The 19,212-nt window shown below is 46.4% G+C and overlaps 1 protein-coding gene across 1 annotated transcript in view; it reads left to right on the forward strand.

The window, feature by feature from the left end:
- ITFG2 (integrin alpha FG-GAP repeat containing 2) overlaps positions 1-19,212 on the forward strand; it is a 706,948-nt gene that overhangs the window by 513,276 nt on the left and 174,460 nt on the right. The window contains exon 11 of the mRNA XM_078673726.1: positions 5,448-5,621. Within this exon, the coding sequence (XP_078529852.1) occupies positions 5,448-5,621 (174 nt within the window). The remainder of the gene's footprint in view (positions 1-5,447; positions 5,622-19,212) is intronic.

The raw sequence follows: 19,212 nt of genomic DNA on the forward strand, positions 1-19,212 counted from the left end.
TTCAGCGTCGACTGGAGCCATGCCTTCCTGGCCAGATCCTCAGCTCTATTCCTATGGGCTAAGACTTGGGGAAGAATGAGTGGGGTCGATGGACCCTGTAGAATACAAGCCTTATGACTTCTTGGACTGGTGTGAGTATCTGGGTGAAACCAATGGAATGGACACTTCTCCAGATACTGGCATTCTCCCCTTTCAGTGGCTATGGAAGAGGGAGCTCCATTCGCAATGGTTGTGCAGAGAGCGGCTGAGGCCCTGGACCTTAGCATGCTCTCGGTGGCAGTCACCACTTATGTCTTGATGGAAGTGCTTTAGCCGCGAGTGTCTCCTTCAGAGCCACTTCTCCCATTTAACGAAGCACTTACTGATGCCCTGATTGGTATTTAGTCCAACTCCCTCACAGACCACCGTACCCTGGAGAGGTTAGTGGTCCAATCCTCCACTTTACTTAAATCATTGCGCATCCCCAACCGCATAGCCAGATCTGAAATCCAAAAGGCTGGACAGTTTAGGCAAGATAATGTTTTCATCCACCAGCCTGGTATTGCAGTCGGTGAACACCACATGCCTTTTGGGCCACAGATGAGCAGGTGCTGCCTACGCTCCCGGAGGAGGCCCGGTGCGTGCACTCCCAGACAGTTTCCAATGGGAGGGATGCAGCTAAGTTCACCATTAGATGTGGACTAGACACCACCGAATCACTAGGCATAGCGGTTTCGTCAACAGTGGCCCTGCGGAGCCACGTCTGGTTGAAGACTACAGGCTTTTCTTGGACAACCCAGATATCACTCATGGACATGCCCTTTCTTGGCTCCTGTCTTTTCGGAGACCAGGCGGATTTGGTGCAGGAGTGCTTTAAGGACAGCCATGTCCTTGGGCCTTTCCTTGGCCCCTCGTCACCCTCAATCTACCTTTCACTCATTTCGTGGCCACGGAAGGGGTCTTCAGCTTCTTCCTTACCCGCCTAATCACCTCGGCTCGCAAGCTTTTCAGCCTCTGCATGATGTGGCTGCAGTACCTAAAGGCCCTGTGGTTTGGTTAGCCAGTAGTCGGGTGAGCGCACCCCCTCCCCTCCAGCAGCCACAGCCTCCCAAGCCCTCCTAGTCTGCCCATTTACCATCATGGGCACCCAGTAGGCGGCAGGATTTACTATCATCTGCCCCACTGGCAGTCCATAACATCAGACAGGTGGGGTTTGCAGATTGCCCGACGGGGCTACTTCCTCCCCTTCGAGTCTACTCCTTACTCTATTTCACCTACTTCTGACTGGCTGTTGGAGGACCACCTATCCCATCACTGCCAGGAAGTGACTGCTCTTTTGGCCAAAGGGAGAGTGCTGTCGCGAGAAGTGGATCGTGTTGCTATTCCCGCTACTTTCTGGTGCCCAAAAAGGACTGCGGCCTTCTGCCTATCTTTGACCTGCGCTCTCTCAATTTCTTCATCAAGAAGTAGAAGTTAAAAATACTAACTGTTACTCCAGTTCTATCTGCCCTGGAGCCAGGAGACTGGATTTTGGTGTTTGACTTGCAGGACGTATATTTCCACCTGCCCTACCTCGTGTCCTACCTGCCCACATGTGTTACCTGCAGTTCTCAGTGGGTTACAAGCAATTTCAGTTTACTGTGCTTCCCTTTGGCATCACCATCTTGGATTTATGGCAGTGGTTTCAGCTCATCTGTGGAGATAAGGAGTGTCAGCCTTCTCCTATCTCTACAACTGGCTGCTGAAGGCAGGCTGACTCCAAGCTGTTGTCTCCCCTGCATTCGCTAGGGTTCCCTATCAAATGAATACATTTGTAGATTTTAAAGCTTGGCCAACATGCTAAACTCAGTCTTGACTCCCTCTCAAGTGCTCCCTTTCATCTGAGCTGTTCTGTACACGATGCAGTTTCAGGCTTTTCTTCCCAAATAGTGAGTCCAGGATATTCAGGCTATTAATTTGATACAGATGCTTTATTTCGGTGAGACTGACTCTGATGCTGCTGGGCCTCTTGGCCTCCTGCATCCCACTGGTGATGCATTCCAGTTGGCATTTGCGGGCTCGGGAGTGGGACCTGAAGTTCCAGTGGTTGCAGCATCAGGGGAATCTTTCCAATATGTCCAGATCTCGAAGGGACCTGCAGTGGTGCCTCTTGAGCCATGAATGGGTCAGCGGCAGACCCCTCGCCCTTTCTCAACCAGATCTGACAGTAGTGGCAGATGTGTCGCTCCTGGGATGGGACGGCCATCTGGTAGTGGTGGAGATCAGAGGTCTCTGGTCTCCAGCAGATTCTGGAATCCACGTCAATCTGTTGGCCCTCCAAGCAATCCAATTGGCATTGAAAGCCTTTCTACTCTCCATTTGGGGAAAGTTAGTGCTAGTGTTCACAGCACTGTAACAAAACTTGAGGGGGCCTCCCTGCAAGGCACGTGGAGGGGCCCCCTCCGGGTTCAATCAGGATCTCTGCAGCCGGAGTGCTGTGCTGAGGGGGCCACCCGGAGCGGGTGGCCCCCCGCCCGGCAGGGGCTGCGGGGGCCTGTGTTACACCCCTGGTTCACAGACAACACATCGCCATGAGGTACTGCAACAAACAAGGCAAGGTGGGGTTGTGGACCCTTTGTCAAGAAGTCATGCGACCCTGGACATGTCTGGAACAGCGGGGCATATCCCTGGTGGTTTAATATCTGGCGGGCTGTCTGAACGCTAGAGCAGACAAACTGAGACGCAGATGCCTCCCGGATCACGAATGGCGTCTCTTCCCAGAGGTGGCGTAAGGTCTCCTTTAGCAATGGGAAGAACCTAGGTTAGATCTGTTTACCACTGACGAGAACACGCAATGTTAGCAGTTCTGTGCACTGGAGTTTCCAAGGCAGTTCTCGGAGAGGCTTTTTGTCTTGAGTGAAGCTCAGGCCTCCTACACGCCTTTCTGCCCATTCCACTTTTGCCCAAAGTTCTCAAGAAGACCAGGATTGATCAGGCCTAAGTGATCCTTCTGGCTCCAGATTTGGCATGTAGAGTCTGGTTCTCAAGCTGTTGTGCATGGCCATCGATCCTCAGATCAGACTGCCCCATGGGAATACCTTCGGTCTTTGCAACAGAGATGGGTTCTCCACCTGAACCTGTCAACGCTCCGCCTTCTTGCGTTTAGATTAAGCGGCGACTGTTGACAGCTTTCGATCTTCCTCCTGAAGCCTGTAACGTTATATAGGCAGCCAGGCGTCCCTCCACCAAGATGGTTTATGCCTGCTTTAGGGGGAAATGGGTGGTATGTTGTATAGAAAGACAGTTCAATCCCCTTTCTGCACCACTTTCACAGGTGCTCATATTCAGCCTACACCTTGCCCAGCAGGGCTCTGCTCTGGGCACTCAGAAGGGCTATTTGTCTGCCATTTCAGCTTTTCTGCGGTTGCGTGATCAGCCATACCTCTTTAAATTCCCTGTTATACATAGGTTTCTGAAAGGTTTACATTTGTTTCCACCTTCTCCTTTTATTATGCCCCAGCTGGACCTCGTCTCGTCTTCACTTTACTTATGTGCGCTCTCTTTGTGCCACTGCACAATTGTCTACTCAGGCTCCTTACCATCAATATAGCTTTCCTGGTGGCAGTAACATCTGCCATGAGGGTCAGTGAGCTTCAGGCCTTGTCATCCAAGCCTCCTTATCTGAACATCTACCCCGACAAACGATGTTTTGTATGAGAGCGTCCTTTCTCCCGGAAGTGGTCACTCCATTTCACGTAGGCCAATCTCTTCCTACTTTTTACGCCACTCTTCATCCCTCCAAGGAAGAGGAGAGACTTCACCGCCTGGAGCAAAATGACTGTTGTCATTCTACCTTGAACGCATGGAGGATTCCAGGTGGATAACCAACTCTTCGTGCTGTATGTGAGAGCGAAGAAAGAATGGACCATATAGAAGAAGACCATCTCATGATGGAATGTTCTTTGTATCAAAATCTACTACGCATTGGCTAAAAATCAACCCACTAAGGGTTTGCGTGCTCATTCCGCCAGAGCTAAAGCTGCAACCACTGCTTTAGCACACAGAGTTCCGGTCCTGGACTTCTGCCAGGCAGCGACATGAGCTTCCTTGCACACGTTTAGAAGCACTACTGACTGGACAGTCAGGTCCTACGGAATGGACATTTTGCCTGTTCGGTCCTGCAGGACTTCGTCTTGTGAAATTGGTCAGCAGATTTATTTTAAGGTAAGGAATCTGCGGCTAGAAGTCTCTATCAGATGAACAAGTTATTTACCTTCGGTAATGCCTTAGCTGGTAGAGACTAACCAGCAGCAGATTCCTTACCAACCCACCTATTCTCCCCGCTCTGCGAAGGGATTTTTAGTGACAGGGCTTTCCTCTTTCAGAGCCCTAGTATTCCACACCAGTGGTCAGTGTACTTCGTGGCTCCACGCTTCTGGTGTGGAAAGTCGGGAAAAGCAACTGATGTCAGTGCACTGGAGTGGCACCTATATAGGTACAGCGTACGTCACTTTAGGGCCTCTGACGCCACGTGGAGCTGAACGACGCCACCTACCAGTGCACAGGGGTACTGCTCAGGAAAATTTCCAGATCCAGTCTGGATAATTCTAAAATAATTAATCTGCTTCTACATTAAGTCTCTACAAGGTAAGGCGTTACCGAAGTTAATTAGGTTGTTCATTTTTTTCCTGTGCTTCTTCTTTTTGACGGTGTTTTGAAATTTACCTACTGGACTCCATGTTTCAAATTGAAATGCAGGGGCTCAGCCAGTTTTTTAGCCGAAACTTTCATTTGCGAACATCATTTTGCAGTTACTGCTGGTGTACTGCTTTTAATCATTAGTTTTCATTAGTTATGAGAACGAGATTCACAATTGTTATTGAGGCACCTGCTTTTAAGGTGACTCATAAATGCAGTAGACAAGCCACCATTAATGCAGGCGGTGCAGTGTCACTGGAACTTAGGAGTGTGAGAAGCCCTCTGTACCTAAATAAGGACTCTTTTCCTACTCAATCCGAGAAAAGTGGGATCTATTCTCCTTGTATATTAGGGCTGAGGACATTCTTGCTATACCACAGCTTAAATGATCACAAGTATGTAGTGTATAGTTCCAATAGCATATGTAAGAAGCAGAAGAGCACGTGCTGGCCACAGAGAACAACCCTTTCTCCTTCTCTTTAATTGATAGGTTGCCTGGATGAAATCCATATAGCTTTCATCAGAGAAGCCGCTGTATGTAATCAGTGGCATCAGCTATCTCAGGCTCCTCTCTCTAGTTGGAATGGTGGCTTCAGTCTGCTTGGGTGGCATTGTAAGATTGCCTTTACTTTAATTGGACATTGCATGTCTTCAGTTAGATCTGCTTGAAAAGAGGTGAAGAATTGTTGCACAATGGTGTTTTAGCAGCAAACCAAATATAGTGTGTCTATTTGTAATTTGTGAACCATATCTATATTTCTAATATTCCCTTTCTTTGCGGTCTTGTCTAGGACTGTACGCCTGCAAAGGAGCCCAAAACAGCCCTTGCCTTGTCTACGTCAGCTTCAACCACAAGATATACGTCTACTGGGATGTCCAGCTTGAGAGGATGGAGTCCACAAATTTAGTGAAGGTTTTGGAAACTAACCAAGAGTTTGTCGATATTACCCGTCAGCTAGGCGTGGGTGAGTCTTCTGCTACAAGTAATTCATGTTAAATTTTAGATGGAAGTTTAAGGATCGACCCTGGTTCGACTTGAGGTGTGTTAGAACAGACATCCTTGACGTTATATTCCCCCAAACCCCTTCTGTTTCCTGAATTCGTTTTTGTTGGCTTTAGGACAGGCATTTTACCATTGCTAACCAGTGCTAATGTGATTGTGGTATTTCTTTCAAACATGGTAAAATTGAACAATACCTAATTAGCCCATTTAAGTTACCTCTAAGTCACTAATAAATGTTGCTGCCAGTATCCAGGACCTGTACATTATATGCTACTATTGGGCAGCAGCAATCATTGTGCCACTCACTAAAGAAGCACTGTAAACCATGTCTCAGGACTGGCACTGCATACTCTGGGGGTAGTTTTAAACTGACATCTCGACCTTGCAAAATAAACCTTTCTTTTTCATACTTATAGTACCCCTAATCAGACCCCCCAGGATATTGCAGAATCAATTGGTAAATTTAGTGGCACACAAACGGAAGTTAAGTGGTGCAAAAATTCAAATTTTGTGGCATTTTAGTGGCAAATTATTTTAGTTAAAAAAAATATAATAATAAGTTGCCCATAGCTGGTGCTGTGGTATGCCGACGGGCAAAGGGCCCAAATTCTTTTTTTTTTAAGTATTGCCCCCAGCTGGTCCCGCCGCATGGTCACACTTGGCGGGTCCGAAATCTTTATTTTTTTTAAATAGTGCCTCAGCACGTCCCGCTTCATGGCTGCCCAAATTTTTTTTTTTAACAAAAAAAAAGATATTATCCCCATCGGCGCCCGCCTCATGCCTCAATTCTTTGTTTCTTTGGGATAAAAAACATTTGTTGCCCCCAGGGCCTGCCACATTGCGCTCCTCCCACAAACCCACAGGTATCACACCATCCACTTTCTGCCTGTGGATGGTGGGAGTGCTGAGGGTGGGGGTAGAGGTACAGAGAAACTGCATATCTTGCCGGCCCATGACAAAACTTAAATGCTATTTGGAGTCCCGGTCCGAGCAGCAGCAGTGTTATTCTCTTTTTCCGCTTCAGTCTTCTTTCTGTCCTTTCGTCTTCTCTCTTCCTTCTTGCCTTCTGTCTTCTTCTGGTCTTCATCTGTCTTCAGCTCCAGGTACCCCCAGGAATGAGGCTGCAACACAGCAGGCGAGTAAACAAACACCTCGCCTGCTCGCCTCACACTAACCCCTTCCTTTTATTGGGCACAGAGGTCATCGCTGGGCCAATAAAATGAATTTTGCACACACTTTTGTATAAAGCGCATGCTTTTTACAAAATGGCAGATTTCGTGTTTTTTTTTTCAAATCACTAAATCCTGGAGGATTTGCTTAATGTAGGCCCTAAAGGCTCATAGGGCGGGATGCATTGTATTAAAAAAATTGGACATGGACATGTGTTGTTAAGTTGTAGATGTCCTGCCAATGAAAAGTTCCTAAAGTCGTTTTTTACTGTTGTAAAGCCTATGTCTTGAATTGACTAACACTGGGGTACCTTATTGCATTTAACGTGGATTGGGAGCAGATAGAGCTATGCTGTTTACAATCAAACCCATTTTAGTTTAAAATCATCTTTAATGGTGAAGTCAGATTTTAAATTGCAATTTTGAAAATGTGACTTTTAGAAAGTTAAAAGAACAGATAATGGATGGAATGCTGCACAACTCATACATTCGTCCCCAGTCACGGATCTGGGTTAAATCCATTGTGTTTTAGCTCGCCACGCCTTTCCAGTTTAGACCAAGACAAAAGCAAATCAGTTGTGACCCTTCTCTCCATGGAAACAGTTCAGCCCGAACTACCAAGCCATTTCCTCCCTGGACAAAAAACAAGCATCATGGGATCGGGTTCGGGGTATCACCCCATATCAGCCAAAATAGCTTGAATCTGGTGGCATTGCTAGCACAGGACCCATGTCTGGGTATACCCTTCCCACTTAGGGCGACAAATGCAAAACTAACAGATGATGGACGGAATGCTGAACAAATCATATATTCTCCTCCAGTCACAGAACTGGGTTAAACCTTGTTTTTTTGCTCGCCACACCATTCCAGTTTGGACCTAGCCATATGCAAATCAGTCTTGACCCTGCTTGTCATGGGAACAGTGCAGTCCGAACTGCCAGGCCAGGTCCTGGGATCGGTTTTTAGAAAGTTGTCATTTTCTTGCCCCAAGCATTGGTGCCTCATTCGAGAATCCTGGGTTACATGACAGTGAGACAAAGGGGGCTTTGGTGTGAACAGGATGAGCCATCATGGGTGACTGGGGAGGGGCTGTCTCCACCCCCACTTAAATTTCAAAGTGCTTTGGCCGTGCATGGCGGGGATTGGCCGCAGGGCATGGCCTACAGCCAGACCCTGTAGGCACCAAAATCCGTGCCACCCACAGCCTTTGCCTGTGCATGGCAGGGGTTGGTCGCAAGGCCAACCCCCTGTGTTCATCTAACCCCTCTCCATGCACAGCCTACGGCCGTGCGTCGAAGTGAGTCGGATGCAAGGTCTGCAGCCAACCCCCCCTTCTCCGCACAGGCACCCACGTCTTTGGCCGTGCTCGGTGTTGAGTTGGCCACAGGGCCCAGCCTCACCCTCGAATGTAAGCAACCCGGAAAGGGGGCATTCGGGCCCCTCCCTGGGCCAAATGCGGCCACAGGGACCCCATCTCCCGGGGCCCAGCCAATTAGTGCAAGGGGTGGGGGCTGCACGTCCCCCCTCCCCAGGCTGAAATCAGCCCCGGGGACCCCATGCCCAGGGACGAGCCCAATTATTGCAAAGGTAGGGGGACTGCAGGACCCCCCTCCTCCTTGGGCCAGATTTGGTCACAGGGACCCCATCCCCGGGGTCCGGCCACTTCATGCTCGGGGCCCTGGCCTCACCCAGGGTGCACTGTTGGAGGTTGCAGGGGGGAGCTGGAAAGCCCCCACAGTCCCTACTGGCTCCACTCCTCCAGTGGGAGCCAGCATTGCTCCCGCACACAGGAAGCTGCAGAAAATGCTGCTCCCTGCATGCGGAAGCAATTTTTTACTCTGCCATATTTGGTGTAATTCCATTCAGTAGCTCGGGCTGTAGTCGTGTTCTAAATCCTTATGGGAAATTGCATGGGGAAAATGTGTTTTGGGCCCCCCATTTTTCTCAGCCCCCACTTGGCGAATCACCCCGAAACTTTTTAGAAAGCAGCTGAAGTGAGTGCCAAACTAGTTTTAAAAATTTCGTGAAGATTCTTCAAACCGCGCCAAAATTATTAGCAAAATAAACAAGCATTAGAAATGCAATCGGGCTCGGATTTATTTGAGTTTGAGCTAATGGCATTGTAAATGGCAATGTCTTTTCGCCATGTGTTATGGAGTGTGTGCATGTGGTGTGTAGTGGAATTATGTGCATTAGTTTGGAATTGTAGCAATGGTGGCATGCTGTGCTTTACATGAATATGCTTAAAAGCAAAGTGTACCATACTGAGATTGCTACAATAGTTAATTGTGGATGCGTTAACAGTTGATGCGTGCACTGATGCCTGGTGGTGTGTGTGACTGCCTGTAGAAATTGTGCACTGATGGCTGGTGGTGTGTGTGCTTGGTAAAATACTGCACTGCCGGCTGGGGGGGGTGTGTGCCTGGTGGAAGGGTGCACTGACGGCTTGTTGGTGTGTGGCACCTGCTATGCCACACTGGTGCCACTGCACCTGCTGCACTAATGATAGCTATACAACACTGGTGCCACTGCACCTGCTCCACTAATGATAACTATACCACACTAGTGCCACTGCACCTGCTGCACAATGGTAGCTACGCTACACTGGTGCCACTGCACCTGCTCCAGTAATGATCGCTATACCACACTGGTGCCAGTGCTGGTACCACTCCACCTGCTCCACCAAAGATACTTACACCACACTGGTGCCACTGCACCTGCTGCACAATGGTAGCTATGCCACAGTGGTGCCACTGCACCTCCTGCACAAGGGTAGCTATGCCACACTGGTGCAACAGCACCTGCTGCACAATTGTAGCTATGCCACACTGGTGCCACTGCACCTGCTGCTCAATGGTAGCTACGCCACACTGGTGGTACTACACCTGCTGCGCAATAATAGCTAAGTAACACTGATAACACCTCACCTGCTCCACGAATGGTAACTACGCCACACACTGGTGCCACTGCACCTGCTGCACAATAATAGCTAAGCAACACTACCACTGCACCTGCTCCACCAATGGTAGCTACCACTCACCGGTACCACTGCAAATGCTGCACCAATGATAGCTACGCCACACTGGTGCCACTGCACCTGCTGCACAATCATAGCTAAGTAACACTGATAACACTACATCTGCTACACAACGCCATCTACCACACACTGGTGCCACTGCACCTGCTGCACAATCATAGCTAAGCAACACTACCACTGCAACTGCTCCACCTATGGTAGCTACCACACACTGGTACCACTGCACCTGCTGCACTAAACTGGTACCACAGCACCTGCTCCACCAATGGTAGCTACGCCTACGCCACACTGGTACCACTGCACCTGCTCCACCAAATATACTTACACCACACCGGTACCACTGCACATGCTGCACCAATGATAGCTACGCCACACTGGTGCCACTGCACCTGCTGCACATTCATAGCTAAGTAACACTGATAACACTGCACCTGCTACACAACGCCATCTACCACACACTGGTGCCACTGCACCTGCTGCACAATCATAGCTAAGCAACACTACCACTGCACCTGCTCCACCAATGGTAGCTACCACTCACCGGTACCACTGCACATGCTGCACCAATGATAGCTACACCACACTGGTGCCACTGCACCTGCTGCACAATCATAGCTAAGTAACACTGATAACACTACACCTGCTACACAACGCCATCTACCACACACTGGTGCCACTGCACCTGCTGCACAATCATAGCTAAGCACCACTGCAACTGCTCCACCTATGGTAGCTACCACACACTGGTACCACTGCACCTGCTGCACTAAACTGGTACCACTGCACATGCTCCACCAAATATACTTACATCACACTGGTGCCACTGCACCTGCTGCACAATGGTAGCTATGCCACAGTGGTGCCACTGCACCTCCTGCACAAGGGTAGCTATGCCACACTGGTGCAACTGCACTGCTGCACAAGTGTAGCTATGCCACACTGGTGCAACTGCACCTGCTGCACAATCATAGCTAAGTAACACTGATAACACTGCACCTGCTACACAACGGCAGCTACCACACACTGGTGCCACTGCACCTGCTGCACAATCATAGCTAAGCAACACTACCACTGCACCTGCTGCACAATGGTAGCTATGCCACAGTGGTGCCACTGCACCTCCTGCACAAGGGTAGCTATGCCCACTAGTGCGACTGCACCTGCTGCACAAGTTTAGCTATGCATGCACAATCATAGCTAAGCAACACTACCACTGCACCTGCTCCACCAATAGTAGCTACCACAGACTGGTACCACTGCACCTGCTGCACTAAACTGGTACCACAGCACCTGCTCCACCAATGGTAGCTACGCTTACGCCACACTGGTAACACTGCACCTGCTCCACCAAAGATACTTACACCACACTGGTGCCACTGCACCTGCTGCACAATGGTAGCTATGCCACAGTGGTGCCACTGCACCTCCTGCACAAGGGTAGCTATGCCACACTGGTGCAACTGCACCTGCTGCACAAGTGTAGCTATGCCACACTGGTGCCACTGCACCTGCTGCACAAGTGTAGCTATGCCACACTGGTGCCACTGCACCTACTGCACAATGGTAGCTACGCCACACTGGTGGTACTACACCTGCTGCGCAATCATAGCTAAGTAACACTGATAACACTGCACCTGCTCCACGAATGGTAACTACGCCACACTGGTGCCACTGCATCTGCTGCACAACTGAAGCCACCGTCTATAAAAACACAGCTGTAGTCAGTAAAGAAAACCAGATCTGCATGAAAAGAGGAAACGCGAGTAATGTCTTTGGTAGAAGGAGAACACAGAACAAGCACGAACGCGCGCCACTCACTGCAGACTGGTGAACGCGCCCAGAACATCTGGATTCCATTACCGCGGCCCCCTGACAGCTCCTAATTGAAATTTATAACACTCCCGTGCGCATAACCACACAAAATATGGCGGAAGTGGCCAAAATGAATAACATATGGCCTATTGCGTGAAGGCTACTAGAAAGACAGCACCGCGAAGACCAATTACCATGCAGATTGGAAAAAAAACGACTGAAAAATCTCGCGCACTGAGGAATTTTTCCTGCACGATTCAGAACCCCTTAACAATAGATCGGAGCTCCGCCCCCCTGCTGACGCAGTGGTGACGTAGGCCGAGCCCTAAAAACGCTTTGTCTATTGAAACTAGGTCCTAAATATAACTACCTACTGGTGACCGCCAGTAGGTAATTGTGTGTGTGTGTGTGTGTGTGTGTATATATATTACCTACTGGCGGTCGCCAGTAGGTATATATAGTTAGGATTTTTTCTCTATGGGATTTTTGAAAATTCTATGTCTAATAACTTTGGCGTTTGTGGACGGAATTGGCTGAAATTTTCAGGAAAATGGCACATTTTGTTTCTGAGCAGCCCTTGAAAATTTGGGGGGGGTTCATCAAGGGGGGGCCGAGAAAAAAGGGGGGTCCCAAAACGTGTTTTTAACATTGAGTTTTCCATAGGGCGGTTGGCCTCACTTTTAGCCCGAACGGCTGAATGGATTTGCACGAAACTTGGCAAAATTGTAGGGACTGGTAGCCCGATGTGCCTTTTGTAGGTCTCAATATATGTGCTCCAGTGGATTTTGAGAAATTAACGTTTAAAAAAAGATATATATCTGTAACAGCGGACCTGGCAGCGTCCCAGGACGCGTACTTTACGCGCAACGGAGCTTTGTGAAGCGAAGCTGATTGGTTCTCCGGCGTCTGTCAACATTCCAAAAAGTCCGTAGCGGCCGCCATCTTGTCTCTCGGTAGGATCGAGAGACAAGAGGAGGTCAAAACAAAGGGGGAAATAACTATAAGGGGGCATAGTAGATCCTCGCTGACCCCCTAGGTTTGATGTGGAGGTTTTAAAAGGGCCCCGCGGGGCAAAAAAAAAAAATAATAATAATAATCGAACGGCTGAATGGATTTGCACGAAACTTGGCAAAATATTAGGGACTGGTAGCCCGATGTGCCTTTGCTAGGTCTCAATATATGTGCTCCAGTGGATTTTGAGAAATTAACGTTCAAAAAAAGATATATATCTGTAACAGCGCTCCGCTTCGCGTAACGGAGGTTTGCGAAGCTGATTGGTCATTCTGTCACTGGGCTATAGTTGGGCTACATCTGGCTGATATTTGGGCTACATTTGTTTTTTTGTGTGTCTGGCGGCCATCTTTGGGCTACATTGGGCTACATTGGGCTTCATTGGGCTACATTGGGCTACATTTGGGCTCCAACATATATATAGGCCAATGTAGCCCAATATATATTTTTCAAAGTTAATTTTCGTAAAAACCACTGGAGCATATATCTTGAGACATAGCAAAGGCACATCGGGCTACCAGTCCCTACAATTTTGCCAAGTTTCGTGGAAATCCATTCAGCCGTTCGAGCTAAAAGTGAGTCCAACCGCCCTATGGAAATGAAGGAAATGAATGGGTAATTTGTAATTAGCAAATAGCTAATCGCAAACTAGGAATGGTAAAGAATCGCTATTTATTCCTTAAAGTTCGCTATTTAGGAAATGCAAAAAAAACTTTGATGATACATATGGCGGTTCATCTCTAACAAGATAAGAAGCATAGGGATACATTTATGATGACTGGCGCATCACCAGGGATGTGTTAGTCATTCTGTGCCGCTGTTCCGTCACCTATGGTGTGCTGCATTTACAATGCGGCGCATCATGGGGCAAAAACAGCACAGATGCGTGATGTATCTGTGCCGTAAAGGTGGCGCATTGCTGGAGTTGTATCGCAAGTGTGATGAAGCTCCAGCAAGGGTCGGGGGTGCCCCTGTCGCAGGGTTTCTGTTCTCACACAGAACTGTGGACAGAGGATTGGAACCTCGGCGAATTAGGGTGTCCCAAAACTCACGTTAGTAATCAAAAACTCCTTAGCAAGCTAGGTACAGTGTCACATTGGATATAACAAACTCTCAATGTTTAGACAATCCAGAATATGAACTTATAGTACCTCAGGATACGTGGAACTCATGAACAGTCGGTCGTTATATATTTCTTAGAAACCAGAACATGGAGTTAAGAAGAACACATGTGTATTTGAAATGTTTATTTACTAATGCCGTCTTCTCAGGCGTAGTATCTTAGATAATACAAGTACACATATTATCAGTAGCAAAATTACCAGCATAGTTAGTAGTACATAAAAAGCGAATGGTGATAGTATGTTAACATGCTGTAAATGAATAAGAGTTAGCAACACTTATAAGCAGCCGCGGGCCGTGGAGGGAGTTACGGTGAGGCAGGGAGGCGGGGAGGGGGAGAAGCAGGGTGGAGAATACAAGTACACATATTATCAGTAGCAAAATTACCAGCATAGTTACTAGTACATAAAAAGCGAATGGTGACAGTATGTTAACATGCTGTAAATGAATAAGAGTTAGCAACACTTATAAGCAGCCGCGGGCCGTGGAGGGAGTTACGGTGGGGCAGGGAGGCGGGGAGGGGGAGGGGCAAGGTAGAGAGGGCTCCACCCTGCTTCTCCCCCTCCCCGCCTCCCTGCCTCACCGTAACTCCCTCCACGGCCCGCGGCTGCTTATATCTCACCCTCCCTAATACACATATTATATTATTTGCTAAGAAGGTCTCTTTGTGTTGGTTTAGGGCGTGCCCATACTTTAGTGTCTTAGATTTGAAGGAATCACATCAGCATACACCAGCTCTCTCTTCATGTGAACCGCATCAACTGTTGTGTATGTGTGTTCGGCAAAGCAATATAAAACCCGCCTCATGCCCAGAATTGGCAGAAGTTGCACTTATGTTATGAGTATGAAGTCGTGGAGATCAGACCTCATAACAATTCTGTATCGTGTTGTTCTTGAAACTTTAGCACTCGCTGTACAGATATAGTTTAACAAGCAAAGCAGATAGTAGAGCAATAACATATTATTCTCATGTAAACCACGATGAACTACTAGGTGGAAAGCTAAAGCAACAACTAAGTGTCGTGTGCAGAAGTTGCAAAAAAGGAAAAATGGCGTTTAAACCGGTAATGAGCCCATGCTAACTTAACACGGTGTAAAGATATCCAGGACCTAGATGACACCTCCCCATGATCCGGAAACGAACTGAATAAGATAATAGAAGTGCCATCTCATGAGAGCAGATTGCAAGTTTATATGTGGACGGTCCGCAAGGTAAAGCATTAAAAACTAGGAAAATTTAATGCTAAAGAAAAATAAAACAGCCAAGTACTTTATCGAGTCTTAAGCCAATAGGCAAGGTAAATAATAAAAACTTGACAAATAAGTCAATGAATTGTCAATGAAATGCTAGTACTCAGCATATCAAACATGAAAAAGGTCTATGACATAACTGTGTATGCAAAATAAGCTGCAACAGCCTCCAATAGGAAGTCACCGTCTTCATCCGAAAACAGTTCAGCCATCCAATTTAAAAGCGGAAAAGAACATACGTGCTCTCCCAGCACCGGATCCTCTATCACCATCAGAGGACAGCTCGGTGGGTTTTCAAGAAAGCTCTGTTCCAAGAAAGACTGTGCTGCCGCCAGTAAATTCCAGGGACCAAGTAGTCCATGCATCAATGCCACAGCCATAATCCTTTCGCCAGGACAAACCAACTCGTGAGTAATGATAGGAGTCATCAGCTGATTAAAGTCGACGTCAGGAGAAACCGGTCCGCAGAGACACAAATCAATGGCCCAATCGAAATCACAGGTCAGGCAGTGAAATACAGGCTGGACACAGGTGAAGTAGGAGAATCGAAAAGATAATCCATATGCCGTGCTTAATATCGCCAACGGCATTGTGCCATAATATTCTAGCATGCGATTGCGGAACAGTGTCAGCAGCTGCAGGGTGGGAGGTTGCATAGGAGGGACATCCATATTTAAAAATGTAAAAAAGCACAAGAGCGTCCGCTGGTAATGCAAGTAAAAATGCCAATCCACGAACCAGAGTGGAGAAAATAGAATGAAAGGAAGCAGGGATGACTCCAAAGATTTTCTCAAATGAAGTCACGAGACCACTGGTAACAACTTTAAAAAAGTGCGCCAGGGTCTTTGTGGAGGATGCGTTAAAGATAGTCGGAACCATCTTGCTGAAATTGAAAGGCAAATCTGAATTGAAAAGGGTCTGCACCTCTGTACGGGTGTTCGCTATGTGAAGCACGAAAGTTTCACGGGCCGAACTCAAGGCCACCTCTCTCTGAGACAAAAGAGCTCTTATTCTTGCCATGCCGTTGAAATCTGTCCCAAGGTTGGTATTTGTGGCCAGATTGAAAAATCCCTATGTTCATGTGTGGGAGGAAATAGAACATTTCTGCAGCAAATAACCCGTTCACTTACTGTTACGATAAAAGGAATACTTTTAATTAACTCAGAACAATCTTCATTATTGAGCATCAAATAACTACCATTTTCCAACAACTTGAACGTGGGGATGATAGCAGGAACTGGCGTGCCTTGCAACACGCAAGCCATATTTGGTCGGTGTTTGTTGCATGAACCGTGTAACTGTATGTGCCTACACATTAGTGAATGATCTGGCGTCTCAGTGCATTCCTCTCCATTCAGATAAACTTCTTGATCATCTTTGAAACATCTGTATGTGTATGGAAGCGACCAGACCTCATGAAGAAAAGCACTACCTAAAGGTTCATAACGACCTATTGGTATATATTTCATACAATTTGAAAACTTATATAAAGCAAAAGGCAGCGTTATTAAACCGTGGATAAGGCACGTTGCCAAAAAACCCGCAATCCTCTGCTGATGATGTCAGTGAGCATGTCATGAATGATGTAATATGTGACATCATCAGCAGTGGATTACGGGTAATAGTATCTCTAGTTTACTCCCCTATAGCTGTCTTTCTTTTAACATAAGTGTCTGTTTCCTTCCCTTATACTTACTGTTTTTGGTTCGCTTCTGGTTCGCGTACCGGCGAGCGAACTGGGAAGCGAACTAAGAGAAATAGAGGTTGGCACAGTTCCAAATATTGTACCAATTTTTTAATAACGGGGAGGTAGTTCTGAAAAGAACTTTTTTTTTTATTGTTTTTGTTGTTTTATATTTTTTTTATTATTTTTCGGAACATTTTTTTACTTTTTTTGAATTTTTCTGAACAGTTTTATATTTTTTTGGGTTTTTCTTGGAGGGGGCAATGAAAACGATTCATTGTAAAGGGCTCAACAGGAGCAACAAAACAAAAAAAGAAGTATTTATTATTTTGGGCGTTTCGTACAAACTTGCATATGATAGTCAATAGCTCTGTTGATCAGAGTGATGCTTTTTTCTCCGTAGGAAATGAATCCATCACAAAATACGCAGATGTGTTTTACTTCACCAAATTTCATTTGTATATTTGGCACCATCTCCCTGCCCTCTGGTCCCGTTACTTCCGGTACAACAGATCTTCTGGCCATAATAGGGAGATTATCTAGGTCGTTCCGAAACTGTGCAGCACTGTAGTTGTTAGGATGCCACCTAGTCATATGGCGATGCATTGTGTAGTTTCCGAAACTGTATTTTTTCTCGGTTCCTCTGGACAGTCTATCTTGACATATAAGGCAAGTTACGTATCTTGCATTTACTTTTTTCTGACCTTTGGGAATTTTAAAAAATTGCCAAATGAAGTTTTCTTTCCGGTGAGACGTCCTGGGCTGCTCAGGCAAAAACTGCCTCTCTTCGTGCTCGTCGTCCTGTTCCTCTTCTTCTTCTTCTTGTTGAATTATAACTTGAGCAGGTGGTCCACTCTTCCTTGGATGTGGTGGAGGTGGTGGGGAAGCACCAGCTGAAGCTACTAAAGAAGCCATTGCTCAGTGATCACAAAGGGTCTTTCTCTCACAATGATGAAAGTCAGAGTGAGGAAAGAAGGAGGGATTTTCATCATTTGGGAAAAACAAGAGTTCTCAACCAATCAAAAGTGTTCATTTTAGATTATATGACCTAGTCTTACATCATTAGGAAACCAAAAGTGAAATGAACCAATGAAAAGTGTTATTACCAAGTCACATGACTTGCTGTGTTTACGTTAAGCGCTTTGCAGGGCCTCCCGGTTTGCTTCCAGAAACCTGCGCTTTGCGACTCGCTTCGCGTACCAGTTCGCTAACGTAGCACGTCATATGACGTATCACGCGACAACGTGAAACGTCATGCGGACGGGAGGCGTCACGATGTTGTTTTCTAACGCGGCACTTGCGGTAAAGAAACGTTTACCGGCTCGCGGTCTATTTCGCGGCATCAAGGTCAGCTAACGGGAAGCTTCCCGATTCGCGAAGCGGGAACGAAGAAAAAAAAATATTTAAAAAAAAAATTATTCATAAACATATAAAATATATTTTTGGATTTAAAGAAGAATACATTTTACAGCTACAGATATTAGCTGTTAAAAAACCAATGAAATTCACAGAAAAAACCATAGGTTATAGACCATATATAGTTAGGAATTAGCATTTACAAAACCTTGAAAATTCACTGAAAAAACCATAGGTTATAGACCATATATAGTTAGGAATTAGCATTTAGAAAACCTTATTTTACTCACACAAAACCATTGAAATTCCATATATAGTTAGTTGCACTAACTATATATCGCGCACCCGCAATCCACTGCTGATGATGTCACATATTACATCATTCATGACATGGTCAGTGACATCACTGATGACATCACTGATGACATCTCAAATGACATCACTGATGACATCACTGATGACATCTCATTTGACATCAATGACCACATCACTGATGATATCATTCATGTGACAATACAATGCATCTCCTCACATTTTAATATAACCTCTGTTTCACCCAGTGTTAAAAAGAGAGTATAATTTTTGAAACCATTGACACACCAATACTAGTTACTACATACGCACTCACTGATTGCTACGTCTACACACACCTTCACTCATTCACCCATACAATCATTCATACATACAATCACTCATCTTTACAACACTATCATATGCACTCATACACCTATACAGACACTCACAGTCTGCCACTCATCCATGGAGTTACTCACACACCTAGTCAGTCCTGTAAAGAATCAATGACACTTCCATTTTCTTGTCTATACAGTTAAACATAGAGCACCTTACATTTTCAAACATATACTAACACATACTTACCTTCTTATACAATCATTGATACAAGTACAGATTGATCTGCACAGAGTCACACACCTCCCAGCTAGCCACACACACACTCAGTCTCCCATACAAATACTTGGGCAATCAATCAATAACCCATATAGTTACTCATATAGCTACTGATCAACACATGCAGCAGTTTACAGAACAACAGACATAATGATGCACAAATTAAGACAGTTTAGTCACTAACCCATGCAGTCAGTGAGAC

Source organism: Lissotriton helveticus, chromosome 1_1 (assembly GCF_964261635.1).
Source record: "Lissotriton helveticus chromosome 1_1, aLisHel1.1, whole genome shotgun sequence".
In the NCBI taxonomy this organism is placed as follows: Eukaryota; Metazoa; Chordata; class Amphibia; order Caudata; family Salamandridae; genus Lissotriton; species Lissotriton helveticus.